The 18,580-nt window shown below is 38.7% G+C and overlaps 2 protein-coding genes across 10 annotated transcripts in view; both read left to right on the forward strand.

Moving 5' to 3' along the window:
• Nucleotides 1-7,428, forward strand: part of RBM25 (RNA binding motif protein 25) — a 51,901-nt gene extending 44,473 nt beyond the window's left edge. For all 5 annotated transcript variants that reach the window (XM_064292709.1, XM_023546346.2, XM_064292708.1 and 2 more), the window contains 5 exons: nucleotides 1,844-2,168; nucleotides 2,515-2,789; nucleotides 3,361-3,459; nucleotides 4,541-4,588; nucleotides 7,192-7,428. In XM_064292709.1, the coding sequence (XP_064148779.1) occupies nucleotides 1,844-2,168; nucleotides 2,515-2,789; nucleotides 3,361-3,459; nucleotides 4,541-4,588; nucleotides 7,192-7,284 (840 nt within the window). In that variant the 3' untranslated portion in view covers nucleotides 7,285-7,428. The remainder of the gene's footprint in view (nucleotides 1-1,843; nucleotides 2,169-2,514; nucleotides 2,790-3,360; nucleotides 3,460-4,540; nucleotides 4,589-7,191) is intronic.
• A 7,900-nt stretch (nucleotides 7,429-15,328) lies between these two features.
• Nucleotides 15,329-18,580, forward strand: part of PSEN1 (presenilin 1) — a 71,899-nt gene continuing 68,647 nt past the window's right edge. For 2 of the 5 annotated variants that reach the window (XM_064292710.1, XM_064292711.1), the window contains exon 1: nucleotides 15,331-15,438. The gene's annotated coding sequence lies outside the window, so the exon portion shown is untranslated. Of the gene's footprint in view, nucleotides 15,443-18,580 lie in introns of all 5 variants that reach the window. The other 3 variants (XM_064292714.1, XM_064292713.1, XM_064292712.1) reach the window with 3 other exon arrangements.

Genomic DNA, 18,580 nt, shown 5'->3' on the forward strand with positions numbered 1-18,580 from the left:
GTTTGCTTTGACACTTAGGTCTTTCTGCGGTTTGAGTTCATCTCAGTGTTACCCATATATTTTGTTTCCAAAGTAAAAATGCTTTCAGGTATGTTTCTGTCATTTAAAAGACAAAGAAAAAAAATGGTGTTACAGGACATGACAGTACCCTATTCTTGCATTGAAGAATAGAGTATCATTTTAGAAGAGTTTTTAATAGTCAGGAATCTAATAATATGAATTCTCCATACCAACTTTTTTTTTTAAAAAACCTGTTACATACTTTATGTTAACAGAAACCACATTTTACATGTCATTTTTACTTTTCAAAATGAAAGTAGTATTTTTTCCTGTTGATAAAATGCTTACAGGCATTCCCCAGGTTAGAACAAGATAAGTTGGTGACTATGTTTTTAAGACTTAAAGTTGAATTTGTAGGTAAGTCATAACAGGTGCATACAGTTCTTACTTAGCCTTACTTGAGTGCAAGAAAGGGCACTACGCCTTTCAGTGATTTAAAAGCTGCACGCGCAGCAGGTGAAGGTGATTCTGATGAAGAATTTGTTGGGAGTAGGGCTTGGTTCAGTCATTTCAAAGTATGGGCAGTTTACATAACACTAAAGGGCAAGTACCAGTTATCTCAGTGCCTGTGAATTATCAGTGAGTTGTCTGTAAGTCCATCCATAACCCGGGGCTGCCTGTACTTAGACATGAGTAAGTAAAAAATTCAGCTGGCTTTTTTCATCTTTATCATTGTAAATTCAGGTGTGGATTTTTTTTTTTTTTTTAATTTTCTGACTGCCAATGGGTTAGAACAATTTTTAGGTTGTTTAACGGGCATTTTTATTTTCTTTATGAGCTGCTATTTAGTGGCATTATATCACGTTATGTAACAATTTAAAACTTCCATGTAGTTGGATACTTATAATTTTCTGTTTGTTTTTGTTTAATGCTCTTAGAAGTTATTGCTCTGTTCACTCAGTTTTTACTAATGCTTTTATAGTTTTATTTTTTAGTTATTTCTGATCGTTTCAGGGAGGGCTGTTTGTTTAGGTATAGCCTTTTGACTCCCAATTCCCTTCTTTTCTCTTTTCTTGATAACAAATACAAAATCAGCCTCAGCTAAGACCTAGAGAGAAGAAATGATAGTATGTGCCAAGTTGACAATTTGAGTTACCTTTTTATGTATTGTCTATATTGTTATAAAATGAAACTTTTGGTTATACTTTTTAAATAAAATACAAAAAAATTACCTTTTCCTTCTGAAATTCAACAGAGTACTATGTATTTGTCTTTGTTACTCCAAAGAGCTTCTGCAGGTCTCTGGTGAATGCTAATATACATAAAGTACTGCAGAAAAAAAATTAGCGTAGTATCTACTGTATTTTTCGCAAATAATGTGTGCCTTCTATGTTTGTTTGCCAACCACGCCTCCCACAAGGTATTTTCATAAGCGCAGTTATGCCAATTTTTTTTACATACTGCTATAAAAAATTCAGCTTATCATGCTTATGAAATGCTAAGTGAGGGGAGAGCACGGTTGGCAAAAAGACATAGAAGGTGGTGTGCGTTATTTGTGTTAAAACACAGTAATACTCAGTTTTCTAATTTTAGAAGCAGTCAGTGCCTGATTTTTCCTGACCTAAAAGAAAAACAGATATTTTAGGAAAGAATGTAGAGTAAACAAGTTGAATAAAGTATTGTTGTAGTTTTTTCACGGTACTGTATTTTTGCAAATAATGCACCCACACACACATATAACATGTCATGTGCCTCGGAAAATAACTCAAGAGGGACTGACAAAAACATAATGCATGCGCTGTTCATGTCAAAATACGATAATTGGGTTGTTTTTTGGTTATAGATGGAACAAGAGGCTGAGAGGCGCAGGCAACCACAAATAAAGCAAGAACCAGAATCTGAGGAAGAGGAAGAAGAAAAGCAAGAAAAAGAAGAAAAACGAGAAGAACCTGTTGAAGAGGAAGAAGAACCTGAACAAAAACCCTGTCTCAAACCGACTCTGAGACCTATCAGCTCTGCCCCATCCGTTTCCTCTGCCAGTGGCAACGCAACTCCCAACACTCCTGGGGATGAATCTCCCTGTGGTATTATTATTCCTCATGAAAATTCACCTGATCAACAACAACCTGAGGAACATAGGCCAAAAATAGGACTTAGTCTTAAACTGGGTATGTTATCATTTACTTCCTTCCTTCCTTTTTTCCTGCAAATACCTAAATTTTGCCTTAAGGAAAAAATAAATATGCAGTGCTTGGTAGGTAGATAGAAAAATGCTCAAAAATGCATTTCTAGATCACAGTTGTTTTTGTAGTTCTACTAGTGCTTCTGTATCTGCAGCTGCCCCGAGTTCTGAGGAGAAATGGAAAGTTTAATTTTCTAGCACTTGTGAGTAGTGAGTTACTTTTTATAGTTGGGATCTTTCTCTGAGACCTGCGAAAGTATTATTTTTTAGGGATGGTGGGCTGTAAAATTTGAAAAATAAGTCATCGTGCTAAGATAATGTTTTTACTATAGGTGCTTCCAATAGTCCTGGTCAACCTAATTCTGTGAAGAGAAAGAAACTCCCGGTAGATAGCGTCTTTAACAAATTTGAGGATGAAGACAGCGATGATGTACCCCGAAAAAGGAAACTGGTTCCCTTGGATTATGGTGAAGATGATAAAAATGCTTCCAAAGGCACCGTAAACACTGAAGAAAAGCGCAAGCACATTAAGAGTCTTATTGAGAAAATTCCTACAGCCAAACCTGAGCTCTTTGCTTATCCTCTTGATTGGTCTATTGTGGATTCTGTGAGTAGCAGTGCTGTTGGGAATGGTTTTAAATGTGAATACAAATTCATTTGATTCTGTTACGGGCATATAAGTAGAGGATGATAGTGTGGTTGGAATCTTGACACCAAGTAAATGCCATTACCAAGGAAGTTAGACTGCTGGAAAATTCTTGGTGATAGTTGTGCTGCCTTGAAGTCAGACTCATAAACAATTAATCCAGAAATCCACAAAAACTAGAAGCAAGTAATTGTATCTTGGTACCTACCTGTTTTAGTTTTTACTTAAGGCATATATTATGGTGAAAGTTAAGGATTCTTGGCTAATATTGACCCCAGAGAGAAAATGTATATTGAACAAATCAATCTAGTGGCGTGGTTTTGCCTGATGTCTTATTTTCATAAATTTTCTCATGCTGAAGCTTCCTTCTGAGGTCTCAACTGTTTATATGTACAGTTGTAGTAATTTGTATTTTAGTATAACTTTAGAATGAACATCCATGATATTTTAGTCTTAAGAAAGACAGTGAGGTTATAGGCTTTTAATAAAAAACTAAAATTTTTTAATTCAGTAATAACACTTTATTTTTCAGATACTGATGGAACGACGAATTAGACCATGGATTAATAAGAAAATAATAGAATACATAGGTGAAGAAGAAGCTACATTAGTTGATTTTGTTTGTTCCAAGGTTAGTCTTTTACTCCCTATACTCCCAACTTTTTTTTTATATATATAGCTTGAAGTATTTGGGTAACTTGAAGTATTAGACACTTTCTAAAATCAGGAAAAAATCTTTCAGATTCAAGTCCACGATAGTTTCGTTTTAGTTAAGTGATTCGGGGCTTCTTACATGAACCCATTCATCTCACTGCAGACCCCCCCATACCCCATGCTTCCATTTCAGGGCATCAAAGACGACAGAATTGCTGGTTGCTGCCAGTTATGCTCTGTTTTTCTGAGAATGCCATGCCACCCCCTTCTTGTCTTAATGGTTAGAATGTTGGTAAAATACAGTTGATGGGGGATTTGTGGAGATAGCCTGTAGTGTGTCTTTTCAACCCCTTTGTCAGTCTTCTGTCCTTTGGCAAAGAGCAAAATAGTCCCCTCCATATCAGAGTAGTCAATATTGATTGATTGCTACATGCCAGGCTTTGTTCTTGATAAGCAGTTTATAGACCTTTATCTCCTTTAAACCTCCCAACAACATTAGGAAGTGTAAGTTGCTGATACTGTCATATTATACGCATTTTATAGATGATGAAATTGAGTTTTAGTAAGAAATTATGTTTTGGCCAATTTATATAATTAGCAGAGCCAAGCCTCTAAATCATCGAAGTATATTATGTCCTTCCATTATCTCCTGAAAGCAAAGTCTTAATGACAGGTATCATGGTAGAAGCACCATATTCCAATAAAGGTATAACTAATTGCATTTCAAAGAAATAGCATCCCCCCCCCCCCCAGTACTCTTCTTGTAATATTGGCAAGAACAGATCTAGACTGCCCTTTCTACTTGTGATTGTTGTAACATTAAAATCTGTATAAGCGAGATCGGACTTCAAAGTAGAAGACAGACACTTCAGTGATTAAGACCTCAGGTTTTGGTGTCATACCTCCATTAAGAGTGGGATTCTTGGGAATTAAAGTTTATAGGAATGTTCCTCAGCCACAAGAAATTCCCATACGAGTTTGAGGGTTTGTCCCTTAGAATTTCTTGTCTGTATTGCTATTTTTTTTTTTATATTGTGACATTTTCTTGTTTCTTTCAGGTTATGGCTCATAGTTCACCTCAGAGCATTTTAGATGATGTTGCCATGGTAAGTTAGAAATTTGCTGTTATTGATATTTATCTTTGTGAACAAACAGTAACTTCTCTGAATTTAATTGATTTTCTACATATATTGGTTTCAGACTCTTTCTTTTTATAGACCTGAATTAAAATTTGTCTATTCATTAAAAGAGGTAAAAGACATGCACAGTAAGATATTATTACACAATACTAAAGTTAGGATTTTCTGGTTTTCACCAGCTCCTCCCCCCTTGGTGTTTATTATGTAAATCTAGTTGCCTAGTTCCTTATGCTAGAAACCTCAGAGTTATCCTTGATTTCTTCCTGACGATTCACATTTAATTTGTACAAACCAGTTGCCATTACGTCAACCCTGACTCATGGCAACTTAATTTGTAGAAATGAAGAGTAGAACGGGGGCTCCATAGCGTGTTCAATGGCCGATTTCTTGAAACTAGGTTACTAGGCCTTTCTCCTGAGGCACCTCTAGATGGGAGTGTTTTGGGGTGATGGATGGAGGCCTGCATTTTGAAATGCACCCAAGGATGGCGGAGAGGGGCAGAGCGGGGTTCCTAACCAAAAGGAGCGCTGACGTCAAGATTGTCTAGGCACTATATGATGTCTACAGCCAGCTAATACTTGTTTTCTGCCCAGCCAGCCTAATGAAACTGTTGTTTGAATTCCTGATAAAACGTGTGAAACAATTGTTGCCTCCAAGATGCTTAGCCTCAAAGGAAAGGGACGTGTGAATGGGCCCCAGTCCTTGGGAGTGGACTCTGAACTTTTCTGAGCTTCCAGCTTCTTTAAAGTTTTTGCAGAGTAGAGTGGGAATCATCCTTAGACATAAAAGAACCAGCATTCTTGTTTTTTGACCTCAGCAGAGTTGCAGCCATTGTTAGTGAAGATTACATGTGTCTGTGTTAATACTGATCTGTTGAAATATTCTGATATTTGGAATATAATTAGACTGTTTACTCAACTTCTTCTATGGTTTTGATTATTTTCTGGCTCATTGTTGATCAGAGTGGGAGGAAACCAGTTGAGCCAGTGTTGTCAGCCAGCCCTGGTAAAAGCTTTATGGGCCCCCTAAGTGTTTCTTGAAAGAGATTGAATTTTAAGCTAGTATTTTTAGTAGTATTTTGCTCCTATTAAGCTGACTTTTTCAAATTATACCTTTTCCTTATATTGTATTAATTGAGGAACTTTGGTTGCATTTTGTGCCTATATCCATGTCATTTCCAAGGTATGCTTTTTGTATTAATTAATGCCACAGCATAGGTCCAAACTGGCTCAGAGATGTCTAGTTAAAAGTTACTTGGTTATCATCATTGAGAAATTTGGGGAGATTTCTTATAAGAATCCAAATTTCTGGCTTCTCCTGGGCACTGTTTGAGTACTTATTATATACCAGGCACGGTTCAAAGCACTTTGTGGATAATCTGTTAATTACTACAGTAGTACTGTATTTTTACGCAAATAATGTGTGCCTCCTACTTTTGTTTGCCAATTGTTTTCACCTCCCTGTGAGGTATTTTCATAAGCATGCTATGCTAACTTTTTTTTTTTTTACAGCAACATGTAAAAAAAAATCAGCATAGGGGTGATTAGGAAAAATATGGTGTCTAGTCCTATGATGTTGCTACTATTATTCCTTCCATTTTACAGCTGAAGGAACTCATGCTCAGTGAGGTTAAATAACACAACCAAAGACTGGTAGCTAGAAAATGGTAGTAGTGGAATTTGATCCCAAGTATTTTCATTACTACTTTTCTTAACTCATGCCCTAAACCGCCTGTATGAAGAACTGGCAACGGTAGGCCACATTACACCATGGCAGTGATACCTTGGAGATTAGCTGTAGCTTCTTCCTTTAGAAGGGAACAAGATAGTCCACTTCTCAAATATGAAATGTGTGGGATGAGGACAGAAGTAGTGGTGGAGACATGGTACACCTAACTCGTAAGTAGATAGGAAGATACTTAGATCTAATCTGCCAAGGGGAAAGACTTGTTTATTCAGAAGTTTTGTGTCCCCTGTGATGATGATAGTGTTCAGGTACTCTCTCAGACACAATATTAAATGTTTTATGTAGAGTCTCACTGTTTAATTCCGTGTAACAACTGTAATAAGCACTTGGTAAATGTTAAAACCGCAAGATTGTTTTGAATTGGGGTAAACAAGATAGTTTGTATAGTTATGTGGTTGTATATTTAGATCTACCTAAATTAGCATGTTTTTTATAACAAATATTTGCTTTGTTTAGGAGATAGTTTCACCAGATGTACAAATGTAGTCTATGTAAAGATAAAATAAAAATAAAACATGGATCAGAAAAGTACCGTAGTGTCAGTGTTTAGTAAGCCATGGGATTTTGATGAATGAATTTTTATTTCTAGAGTAATTTACTTTTATTGCTTATTATTTCTTACATTCGATTAAAAAAAAATACTTTGTTGTGTTTTTGTAAAAGTTTACACAGCAAGTTAGGGTCCCATTTCTCACATTAGATTTTAAGTTTTTTATTGAAAGTAAATGCTTGTCAATAGATAAAAGCTTTTTTGTACTGTTCACTGTTGTTGGAGATGTTAATGATTGTTTATCTTATATGTGTCATTTTTTTCCCTTCTGTAGGTACTTGATGAAGAAGCAGAAGTTTTTATAGTCAAAATGTGGAGATTATTGATATATGAAACAGAAGCCAAGAAAATTGGTCTTGTGAAGTAAAACTCTTTTTGCATTTAGAGTTCCATTTCAGATTTTTTCCTTCCCACCATTCAAAGGACTTTGAATTTTTCTTTGTCCTGAAAGACATTTGTGAGATCTGTAATTTTTTTAATGTAGAAAATGTGAATTTTTTTTGTCCTCTGATTTGTTGATGCCCTGTGTACTCCCTTGGTTGTAAAGTCATCTGAATCTTAACTTGGTTCTCTTTATACTCACCAGGTACAAATTACTGGTATGTTTTATAAACTGCAGCTACTGTACACAGCCTATCTAATATAATCTTGTTCTGCTGATTTGTTCCTTGTAAATATTAAAATGACTCCCCAATTCTTTTGCAGAATTGCACTTAATATTGAACTGTACTGTTTAAGAACGAACATGAATGATTTTAATTGAAAGCATACCAGTCACATCTACTATCCCCTTTTAATCAGAAATGGCAAGTCCTCATGAAGGTGTGGAATTTAAAATTAGAATGCAAAAATTAATGGACAGTCCATTCCTTCTATGTCTCTGTATGAATGCGTTTGTACGAATGTTTGTGTAAAAGACTTAACTTTTCTTTAATCTGCTTTCAGGGGTTCCCTTAAACATTTCCTAATTGCAGAATAGAATCGAAAAGGAAGAGATATTGTGCCAACCCAAACGTCTGGGATAATTAGGTTATTATTCTGCCAGAGAATGGTATTCTGCTGTGGTGAGCAGTGTGAACAGGATGGGGCTTCTCTGTTTATGGCTCTCGGCTTCACCATCCTGTCTTTTAAGGGAGTGCGAATCATAGTGATTTTTCCCTTAATTTTATTGTTCAGAAATGAGGCAGATCCTTAGATTCTGGAGCTCTTTATTTAATGCATTTTTGCTGTAATTGGTTCTTAATTTTGATGTGCCCCTTTGGAAGAATTTTTAAAAACCTTCCTTCCAAAAGTGTAAATTAAAAAAACCTTTTTGAAAGAAAAGGTCTTTATTTAAAAAAACAACAGCCAAACAAACAAAAAATAAAATTAGGCAGTTTTGGACACTAGGAAGTTTGATTAACAAATAGAATTCAGCTTGGCAATTTACAAGGTTTACATCTTATTTCTAAGGAAAAAAATGATTTATGGCAGTTACCAACCACTACTAATTTTTTATCTTCATTTTTCTGTAAAGGGTTTGTGTCTTGTGTCTATACTTACACACACACACACACACACACAAATTGTTTTATCTCTGCTCATAAAACTTTTAAAAGTATACTGATGATGTGCTTAAAGTCACACATAGGCTATCTTTATTGTAGATCAGAACTTCACCAGGGAGCAAAAATACCGGAAAATGTAACAAGTTTTAAACAGTTCATAACAGATTAGGTGCAGCTGTTCTCATGTCAGTGTATTTATTTAAGGGAAAGATAAAGATTGGCCTGTTAGAAAAGCTTAACTGTGAGCTTGAGTTACTAGACTTTTTTTTACATCTCAAGAGGACATTTGAAAACACTGTTCTTAACATTGGAACATGAGGTGGTTTCATTATGTAAATATTTCAAATATTAAAAATGTATATATTTGATCTGGGGACTCATTCTTCCAGTCTTGTTAAATAAATGGCATCATGTTGTAATTGTGCACTGTATACTAGAAAATTTGAAAATACGGGTTGAATTTTTGGTGGTCTTGATAGTGATTATTTTGAGTATTAGTAGCTGAAGGTGTCAGAGGCCAATTTACCTATTTTGGATGAATCTACTATCAGCTCCGCAAATCCCCTTTTTATTTTAATTTAATGTATATAAAGTTCTGGTTTCTCAAGGGAAAATTTCGGAAAGATGTCCCTTGCCATTTACAAATTTATATCCTTTTCTCAGATCCAGTCCCAGTCTGTCTGCAGCCTGAGACCTTTTGGCTTAGCAGTTTGTTATGCGTCTCTATCTTAACATATACTGCACAGTTACTGCTTCTAAGGCATCATATTAGACTGTTCTTATTTAGCCAACATTAGCATGAAGTTTTATTTAGGTAAATTTAATTTCCCTTGCTTCAGGTCTCTTCGGCCCTTTCGAGTATACTTGAAAGATCCTTCTAAGAGCTAGGGCCATTCTTCATCTGAAACCCTTGGAGGCATATACCACATACTGCATAACATCCCCAGTGGCATTTGTGGCAGGACCTCAAATTCCAACATTAAAATTTCTGTAGCAGAAAGGAATGGACACTAAATGGGGTAAAGACCATCAATAGCCGAATCTCAGGTCAGCTGTTATACCACCAAGCTTTATCAAAAACCTTTTGGTTTTCAGAGCTTTTTGTTTTTCAGAATTTTATGTGAAGAATTGGATGTATATATTCTGATGTATTCTAGTGTCTGGAAAAGTACATGTGAGAAGTTTCTAGTACTTTCTTTGGGCTTTCTGGTTTGTCCATAAGCCCATAAATTAGTTTGGAAACCATATATTTCCCATTCAAGTTATAAAAACTATTGGAAGTACAATTCTTGATCTAATTTGTATAGGCAACAGAACACTTTTTTATAAAATACACTTTTCCTCATTTTACCCTATACATAATTTTAAATACATAACACCTGTTTACAGGGAGAAAAGGTAAGTTATTTGAAGCCATTTTTCCTCAAACTTGAACATGCACCGGAATCACCAGGGGAATCTTGTAGCAGGCTGACCTAGTAGGTCGGGGACGGGGGGGACATGACATCTTGCAGTTTTGACCAGCTCCGAGGTGATGCCAGTATCACTGGTCCAAGGAGTATACTTTGATTAGCAAGGATTTAAGTTATCTCCATCCACCCCTACCCACTGCCGTTGAGTTGATTCTGATTTATAAGCGACCTCATAGGGTTTCCAAGGCTGTAATCTGTAGAAGTGGTCTGCCAGCCATGTCTTTCTCCCTCAGAGCAACTGGTGGTTTCGAACTGCCAACCTTTTGTTAGCGGTTGATTCTTTAACCACTACGTCACCAGGACTCCTTTTAAGGTATCTGCATGGTAGGTACTATTTTATCCTAACCTGCATCAGTGCAACTTATTTTTCTTTTTAAGTTTTAAAGGGAAAAGCATTTTTCTGAGACAAATAAATATACAGATATATATGTTTGCTTGTGAACGTGAAGTAATCCAAAGTAAGGCTTAAGAACAACCATAACATTCTTTATTCTGAGCCAGCCCCAGAACATTTTCTCCTTAGAGAAGCTTTGTGGTTACCTACTCTGCATCTTAACCATAGTGCTTCTCTAGAAACTTTATGTAATAGGCTAATTATTTGGTGAAGAGCGCTGTTTGAATTATTAATTAGGCATGAATGCAAATATGATGGGCAAGCTGAGAAAACAGCGGTCTTGAGGGCCAAATTGAACTAAACAGTACCCTTTTTTTTTTTCTCCTTTTATATGACGTAAAAATTTTTAATGCAAACAAATGTGAGCGGGTAAACAATGAGGCTTGTTTACCCAATTTCTAATAAGTTTTACAAATGTTCCCAATTTCTACTCCAAGACTGCTGAAAGATTTTTATGTAAAAATGGTCATAGTCTTTTCCAGGTCGTATTTCAGCTTTCTGCTAACCATATGAAATTGAGAATTAGTTTTACTCGAAAAAGATGATGTTATTACTTGACTCATGAAGGCCAAATTAGAGACGGCAGTCCAAAATGCCCAGGAGAAAAGATAATTTCTATAAACAAAAGTCAATTTTTTTCAAGCCTTGTTGCTTGAATTAAATGACGTTCTCGAGCCTTTTTACTCTGTCACATCAAATATCGGCTGGATTGATGACTTTTACGTTCTCAGGCACAGATTGGGAGCTGAATTGCTGAGCACCTTTCTTTTTATGTGTACGTTGAAGCTCATGGTATTGAAGACATGGCCATTCCTGCCTAAGTGGATAACCCATTAGAATTTCAGTGAACGTTTATTAAACACTTGATATGTGCCATTCATGTTATAAGGTAGGTGGAAGTGACACAGACATAGGACAAGCTTCCCCTAGTAGCTGAATGTGGAAAAGTAATTATACAATAGTGAGAGAAACGCTAGTAGATGTACACGAATGCTGTAAGAGCTGTTGATCAGTTTACTTCAAGGTTGAGGCAAAGTGACAATAGGGAAATGCTCAGAAAAGGTAGTAAAATGTAGAAGAAACTGTAAAGCTCACCTGGTGTATTTTACCCAGTGCCGTAACTACTACAGTGTTCCTGACAGATGGTTATCTAGGGGCCTGTATGTTGTGGTTAGGTGCTGTGGAGTGGATCTGACTCACAGCAACCCCATGTCTATGTCATTCTAATTCATGGTATAGGTCTGCACTATCAAATAGTTACTGCTATTGACTTTTGTTCAATAGTTACACGTGACCAAAATTAAAAACCTTTTGTTGCCGTATCCACTTTCAAGTGCACAGTAGCTATGTAAAACTATTGTCTGCTGTATTGAACAGAGATTACAGAATGTTATGATTGCAGAAAGTTCTTTAGACGGTGCTGGTGTAATAATACACCTCAGGGCAGAGGAAAGGGCTTGTTAGTAAAATGCCAGCTCAGAAAGAAAGCATTTTTAGGAAATTTTTATTAAAAAAGGTATTAAGTGTGAATTTAAAAATCCTTGTTAGCAACTTTTTTCCTGTTTTTTTTTTTTTTCGCCAATAGTAAAAGGAAAGACTATTGAGCACTTTATATTGTAGAATAAAAAAATATGAAGGTTCTTTTTTTTTTTCTGACAATTTCTTAAAATTCTTACTATTGACCAGTTGTTATTGGAGGTAGAAAAGCTACAGATTAAAGTTTCATTGTGTTAAGTATATTATTGAGGCAAGCTTTTTAAAAGGTCCTGGTTAAGAAGGGGATTAGATTTAATAGAACGGGGACAAACATTCATAATTTAAGAGTAGAAATACAAGATAAATGAGATAAAGCCAGTCTTTATTCTTAAGCAGGGCCCAGTCATAAGTAGACCAGGGCTTGCAGAGCTTTGCAGTGTCTGAGACCTAATGAGATAGAATGTAGCTGAGCCCTGAGTCCTGATAACTTTAGTATCAATTTTACTCTTCCCTGCCATAGGTAACATGGCAGTAACATTGTATATAAAGGCAAACGGCTACATGTGGGAAATGTTATTGAACTGAATTTCCTTGGAATCACTGGTGTACAGACTTAGCCTTAGTTTTCCGATTGACCAGGTGCTGACTTTACGTAGTAGTGACTGATTTTAACAGTCCCCCTCCCCCAAGTGGTACTAACAGGTCCAGCGCTCTGAGTTTCCTATCTGCTTTATCTTTCTCCACTTAGTATTGGATCTTGCCAGCATTTCATTTATCTTTGGTTTCTCTCTTCCTGCTCCTAAGTTCCAGACACTTTGGGGAAAATGTGAATGCTTCATTGCAAATAGTCTGGACCCTCAGTGCTATTTGGTCACTCTTTTCCTGGACTTCAGTTCCTCATGTACACTGCAGCCTTTTTACAATGTTCACTGAGTAAATAAAATTCATTTGATTTTTTTTCCCCCTCACCTAGCAAATGCTTTTCAATTAACAAAAACTGTACAAAGTCATTAGGCACATTCTTTCAAATTCTAGCTCTCCCAATTTATGACAACATCCATTTTGAACTTCCATTTTCTATAATGAATGATATAACCATCCATCTTATTCCTCCACCCCACTGGCTGTGGTTCTAACTACATCGTGCAGTTTCTTGCTCAAGTATTTCCAACATCTTCACTCAATCTGGAGTATGTGTTAAAACAAAAAACTTGGATTCTATTCTCCTTTCCCTTCACTATGGAGATTCCAGAAAGAATATATATATGCCCTCTAAACCTCTCAAGTCTCACTCAACCTAGTCTGGTTTTTACCTCACCATTCTACTGAAAACTGGTGACAGCCTAAATCAAAGACTGTGGCCTTGTAAGGGGATACATCCTAGTTTATCTCACCGCTGTTGTCTACTTGGGACTCTTAGTTGGTGTCTAGGATGTCGCTTTTGCCCTGTTCCTCTAGTCTGTGACCTTTTCTCAGTGTCTTTTGCTGGTTCTTCCAGGGTGCTCATATTGCTGAGAAGATGAAGAAATACAGAAAACTGGGGCTTATTCAGAGTCAACAGTTTGCTTTTTTATCTCCTAGAAGCCCTTTTTTGTTTCCTTCTTCCAGGAATGTGTTTTGACAATTTACACTTTTACATAAATTTTATGTCTCTCATTTGACAAAATAATGTTCTGTTACACAGTCTTCAACAATTTTAGTGACTTCTATGAAATGAGTGTGCCGTAAGCCATAATTTATTGTAGGACATTTAGCTTTCCAGTTTTGCTATAAATACTCCCTCAAGGTCTTTGCACGATATTTTCGTATTGAAATTGTTTCTAAGAATAGTTTACCAGAACCTTAGGACTTTCTAATCAGATTACATTTAAAGAGATTGTAGTAGTTGACAAATAGGTGGGTTTTAGCCTACGCTTGTTCAGCAAATACATTGAACTCTCTGATGTGCCAGACACTGGCATCAACATTTGCAATATTTTAACTGAACAAATGCAAAAATCCATACCCTTGTGAAACCTAGGTCCCTGAGTGGCCCAAACAGTTTGTACTCGACTGCTAACGTAAAGGTTGACAGTTTGTACCTGGCTGGTAGCACTGAGGAAAAAAGGCCTGGCGATTTCCTCCCATAAGATTACAGCCAAGAGGACCCGATGGAACTGTTCTCTGTAACCCAGGGTTGTGTTGTAATGGACTGTAACAGGTTTGGTCTTTTCAATTTGTGAAGCTTAACAGAGCATGTTTTTGTAGGGGAGGGACTTAAACTTTTTTGGGAGGCTTTTTTTTTTTTTCAATTTATCTCCTTTCCTGTTAGTGGAAAAAGATTATGTTCTGAATTACGAAGTTTCTGCATGTAAGAACTAAATCTGTTGATGGACTGGAGCAGCTTTGCGAGTAGGGAGGAGAGAGATTGGGAATTGGTGCTCTAGGAATGTGAAGGGATATCTTGGAGTAATTTAAAAGAAACATTAAAAATCTAATTTGGCCAGATGCCATGTATCCTTGATTTTGTTTTCAGTGTTCTGATTACCTGTGCACTTGAACACTTCTCTGTTATTCACCTTTGGTTTTACATGGTAATATTCATTGTCTGAATCCCTGGAGGAGGCTCAGTGATTAAGAGCTGAGCTGCTAACCAAAAAAGTTGGCAGTTCGAATCCACCTGCCTCTCCTTGGAAACCCTATGGGACAGCTCTACTTGGTTCTACAGGGTCGCTGTGAGTCGGAATGGACTCCATGGCAACGGGTTTGGGTTTTTTTATTCATTGTTTACTTTTAGCTTTGAGGTGAATGTATGAGTGTGGTATGCTATGTAAGGAGCTAAGCTGTTCCTACTGTCTTTACTGCAAGTTGGACGAGAAGCAAGTGGATGCAAAAATCAAGTGACCATTGAGCAACTCACTTGGTATCAGATATTGTTAGGTCTTGGGATTAAAAAATAAGATGCATTTTTTTTTTTTGCTTTCTAGAAGCTTATGTCTTGAGACTGTGGTTCTCAAACTTGAAGCCCGAGTCCGGAGGATGTTTAAGATGCAGTCTCTCTGGTTCTCCCTCCACCCTCCTGCCCCAGGAGTTTTGATTCAGTTGGTCTGGAGTGAGGCGGTGCACAAGTATAATTTAACTAGCAAACTCTTGATTGCGATGCGCCTGGTTCGCATTTTGGGAAACACTGTACTACGGAGAAATGAAAGAAGCGTTAAATTTAAGATGCCACCGTTTGTGGGCCAGGAGACGCACACGCCTGGCCCAGCTCTTGTAGGGGCTTTCGCCCTGAGCTCAAGCGCTGTCTCGGATTCCTGGCAACCTCAGAGCCATGCCAGCAGTCTGGGCGTGTTCCACCAGGCGGCGGAGGTCTGCTGGAAACCCAGGACTCTCGCCCGCAACCCCCGCGCGCTGCGGGAGAGACTGTCTCGCCTCCTCCGGGCCCTGCCGTCTCCAGGCCCCGCCCCTCTCCCGGAGGCCCCGCCTCTCCCCCGGAGCGCCTGCGGTCAACGTCGCCCGAGCCGGAAGTGACGACACCGGCGAGGCCTTTCGGGCGGGGCTTGGGACGGGCAGCTCAGAGGGTCGTGATTTCACATCGGAAACAAAACAGCGGCTGCTCGGGAAGGAAGCTGGGCTGCCCCGGCGGGGAGAAAGTAGGTGCGTGATGGGGAGTCGGGGGAGAGAGGAGGCGCCCCTGGTCCGGGCAGCCGCGGGCAGGGCCCAGCCTCCTGTCGCCGCCCGGGCCGCGGAGCCGGTGTCCCCGAGGATGAGGGGCGGGGCGCGGTCGGGCGGACTGAGGAGCTCCCCTTGTGGGGGACGACGAGGGCGGCCCATTTCTCGGGCTCCGGGCGCGGCATGTGGTGAGGTTGAAGAGCCGTTCCCTTTTGAAGCCTTGGTCCGGAAATGCTAGGTTCCCGAAGTCGCCTCGGCACAGGTGCCTCGGGCCGGCATTGACCCGCTTGATGGAAGTGGAGGCGCAGAAAAGCGGAAGGCGCTGGATCTGGTTGAGCAACTGGTGAAACTACGCGCCTCGCGCCCTGAGTGTGTCCTTGTTCAGGGGAGGCGAGTGGCACTCAGGGCTAAGTTCCTTATTGCCCTCGTTGGAGACGGAAATCAGGGCGTGATGCTTTTGCCTTGGTCCGGACTGTCCTGAGACGTGTATGTCCAGTGCTTTGCATGTGTCTTCAATACTTATTTTTTCTTCCTTCTCAGATTAATTTCAGATTGTCTGCTTCTCTTGTAGGAAGGTAATTTCAAACAATTTTAAAAGGATTGGTTACCTGTTTTGGACAAGGATGACTACTCTTCAAGGTTTAGTATGGGAGATATGAATAGTATACAAATAACTATATGGCAGAGCACGTTGTAAGATTGTAAGTGTTGAGGCAAGTAGAGATCAGCTGTGGCTCAGGGAATCTTGTTATTTGAGTTCTCTTTCACAATGGTAAGGTTTTCACTTTTGGAGTCGAAGGGAGGGCATTATAATCAGAGGACGTATCACAGACAGGAACTCTCTGGGGCCCTCTGTATCGTAGCTAAGTGTCCAGTGACCCAATCTGAACATAAAAGAGCTGTTATGAAGGGGCATAAACAGATTGGAATCTGTTGCTTTTGGCTAATTTCAGTCACCTGCAAAAGGCCTAGTTCAGTTCTCCTTAGCTTAGCTGCAGGGTTCCACCAGCTTAAGCCCCTCTTTTAACAATAAGCCATTAACAGTGAAAAAGGAGCGTGTTGGGTGCACGGACACTGTCATCAGTTATCTGGGTTCCTATTTTTCTACCCTTGGCCCTTGGATAGATCGCTCCCGACGTTCTGGGTATTCTTTTCCCCTGAATGGGTATGACTAATTGCTGAATTTTAAGTTAATGGCCATGCCACTAGTATTTCAAAACGGCTGCATTGTTTTCCATCTTTCCCTTTCTTGGGAGAACTGGAGGATTGGAGTTAGACTCTGGGTATCATCCTAGCATGAAAGATGTAACACTTGTCTGTGACCACAGCTTATGTGGTCCTCTTCCTCTCAGATCTAAGTTCCTGCCGCTTCTGCACTTCCACTTGTTATATCAGACTGTAGGGAGAGACTTCTTTTGGATGTATTGTGAAAGACCCCGGCAGATGGCACGCAGATTTGGAAGGTGTTTTTAGTGTGGCACTGTTGCAGTCATAGCTCTACCTTAGGCACATTGATCTCGTAGTGGGAGGTAGGATGGGTAAGAAAATTGAGGTAACTTTTGCATAGTTCAGGTAACCTAATGAAAGGTCAATCTTGGGTGGTGGCAAGCTTAGGAAAGGAGAAAGGTGAACAGGACATGGCACCAGATCTAGGAGCAAGAAATAAAATGAAAATTGACTAGGAGGTTTTGAATTTGGCAAATGGGAGAGACCATCCCAGAAATAAGGAAAGTAAGAGGAAAGAACTAGTCTAGAGAGGAAGATGAGGAAGTCATTTGTAAGTATTACTTTTTTTTTAATTGTGAAAATATGCACACCAAAACATTTGCCAGTTAAGTATCGCTTTTGAGGTGCCAGCAGGTGGTGAAAGTGTCCCATGGACAGAACTAGAGCTGTAAACATGAGAGTCACCAGTTGTCAGTTGATCTTAGAGCAGTGGAGATGTCTAACAGAAGGAAGGGGACAAGGAGGCCAAGGACAGACCCTTAGGAACACTCATAATGGGGAGGTGGAAGAGAAGGGTGAGGAGACAGTTGGGGAGATTGAGTGTGGCACGAGGAGAACCCAGATAGTGAGTGCAGTGCCCCAGAAGCTGAGGGAGGGAGTGAAGCTTCAGGAAGGAAAAGGTGGTTAGGGATTTTGAGTAGTAGGCCTGCTGTTGCAGAAAGCACTGAAGATTTAGACCAGTACTGTCCAATAGAAATATAATGTGAGCACAAATATAATTTTTAATTCTCTTAATAAACACATTTTTAAAAAGGGAAAATGAAGCAGGTGAAATTAATTTGAATATTTGTATTTAACCCAGTATATCCAAAATATTTTCATTTCAACATGTAATCAATATAAAAATTTACTTGCCTGTCTTCCCCTGTAGATAGTAAGAGCTCCTTAAGAAAATAGAAGCAAAGTCGGACTCACTAGTATCTCCAGCACTTACCACAGTGTCTAGAATGTAGAAGAAGCCCATTAAGTGTTTGTTAATTAAAAGGTATAAATGTTTGATTTTCACAATGCCTTGTACAGTTCCTTGTTTAAGTTAATCCAAGGCAAAAGAAAGAATGCAAGCACTGCTGAGTAGGCTGGTAATTTACAAATACATTAGATATACCAAAACCAAAACCGTTGTTGTTGATTCCTACTTATAGCGACCCTATAGGACAGAGTACAGCTGTCCCCTAGGGTTTCCAAGTAGTGCCTGATGGATTCGAACTGCTGACCCTTTGGTTCACAGCTGAGCTCTTAACCACTGTGCTGCCAAGGTGTCATTTTTTTTCATTAAAAATTGGTTATATTTTACCCATTTCTGAAGACAGTGACTTGGGGTAACCATGCCATCCTCATGGAGTTAGTGAAACAAAATTTTGGGGGGGGGGGATGTTCTTTGTAACTACACAAATATTGTTGCTAATACAGGACCATAATCCCATATCCATGCTTCTGAAATCCAGAACTGGAAAACCAAAAGGTTTTTCATAACTCATTTGACAGCAAAATCTGACCTGAGCCTATTTACAATCTTTATTTTATGTAATTTCAGACTACTCATATGTTTCACTCTAGACTTACTCATGTGTTTGATTTGGTTTTATGCCAAGACCTTGTGAGGGCATTCTGTAAAAT

The sequence above is a fragment of the Loxodonta africana genome, chromosome 10 (genome assembly GCF_030014295.1).
Source record: "Loxodonta africana isolate mLoxAfr1 chromosome 10, mLoxAfr1.hap2, whole genome shotgun sequence".
Lineage (NCBI taxonomy): Eukaryota > Metazoa > Chordata > Mammalia > Proboscidea > Elephantidae > Loxodonta > Loxodonta africana.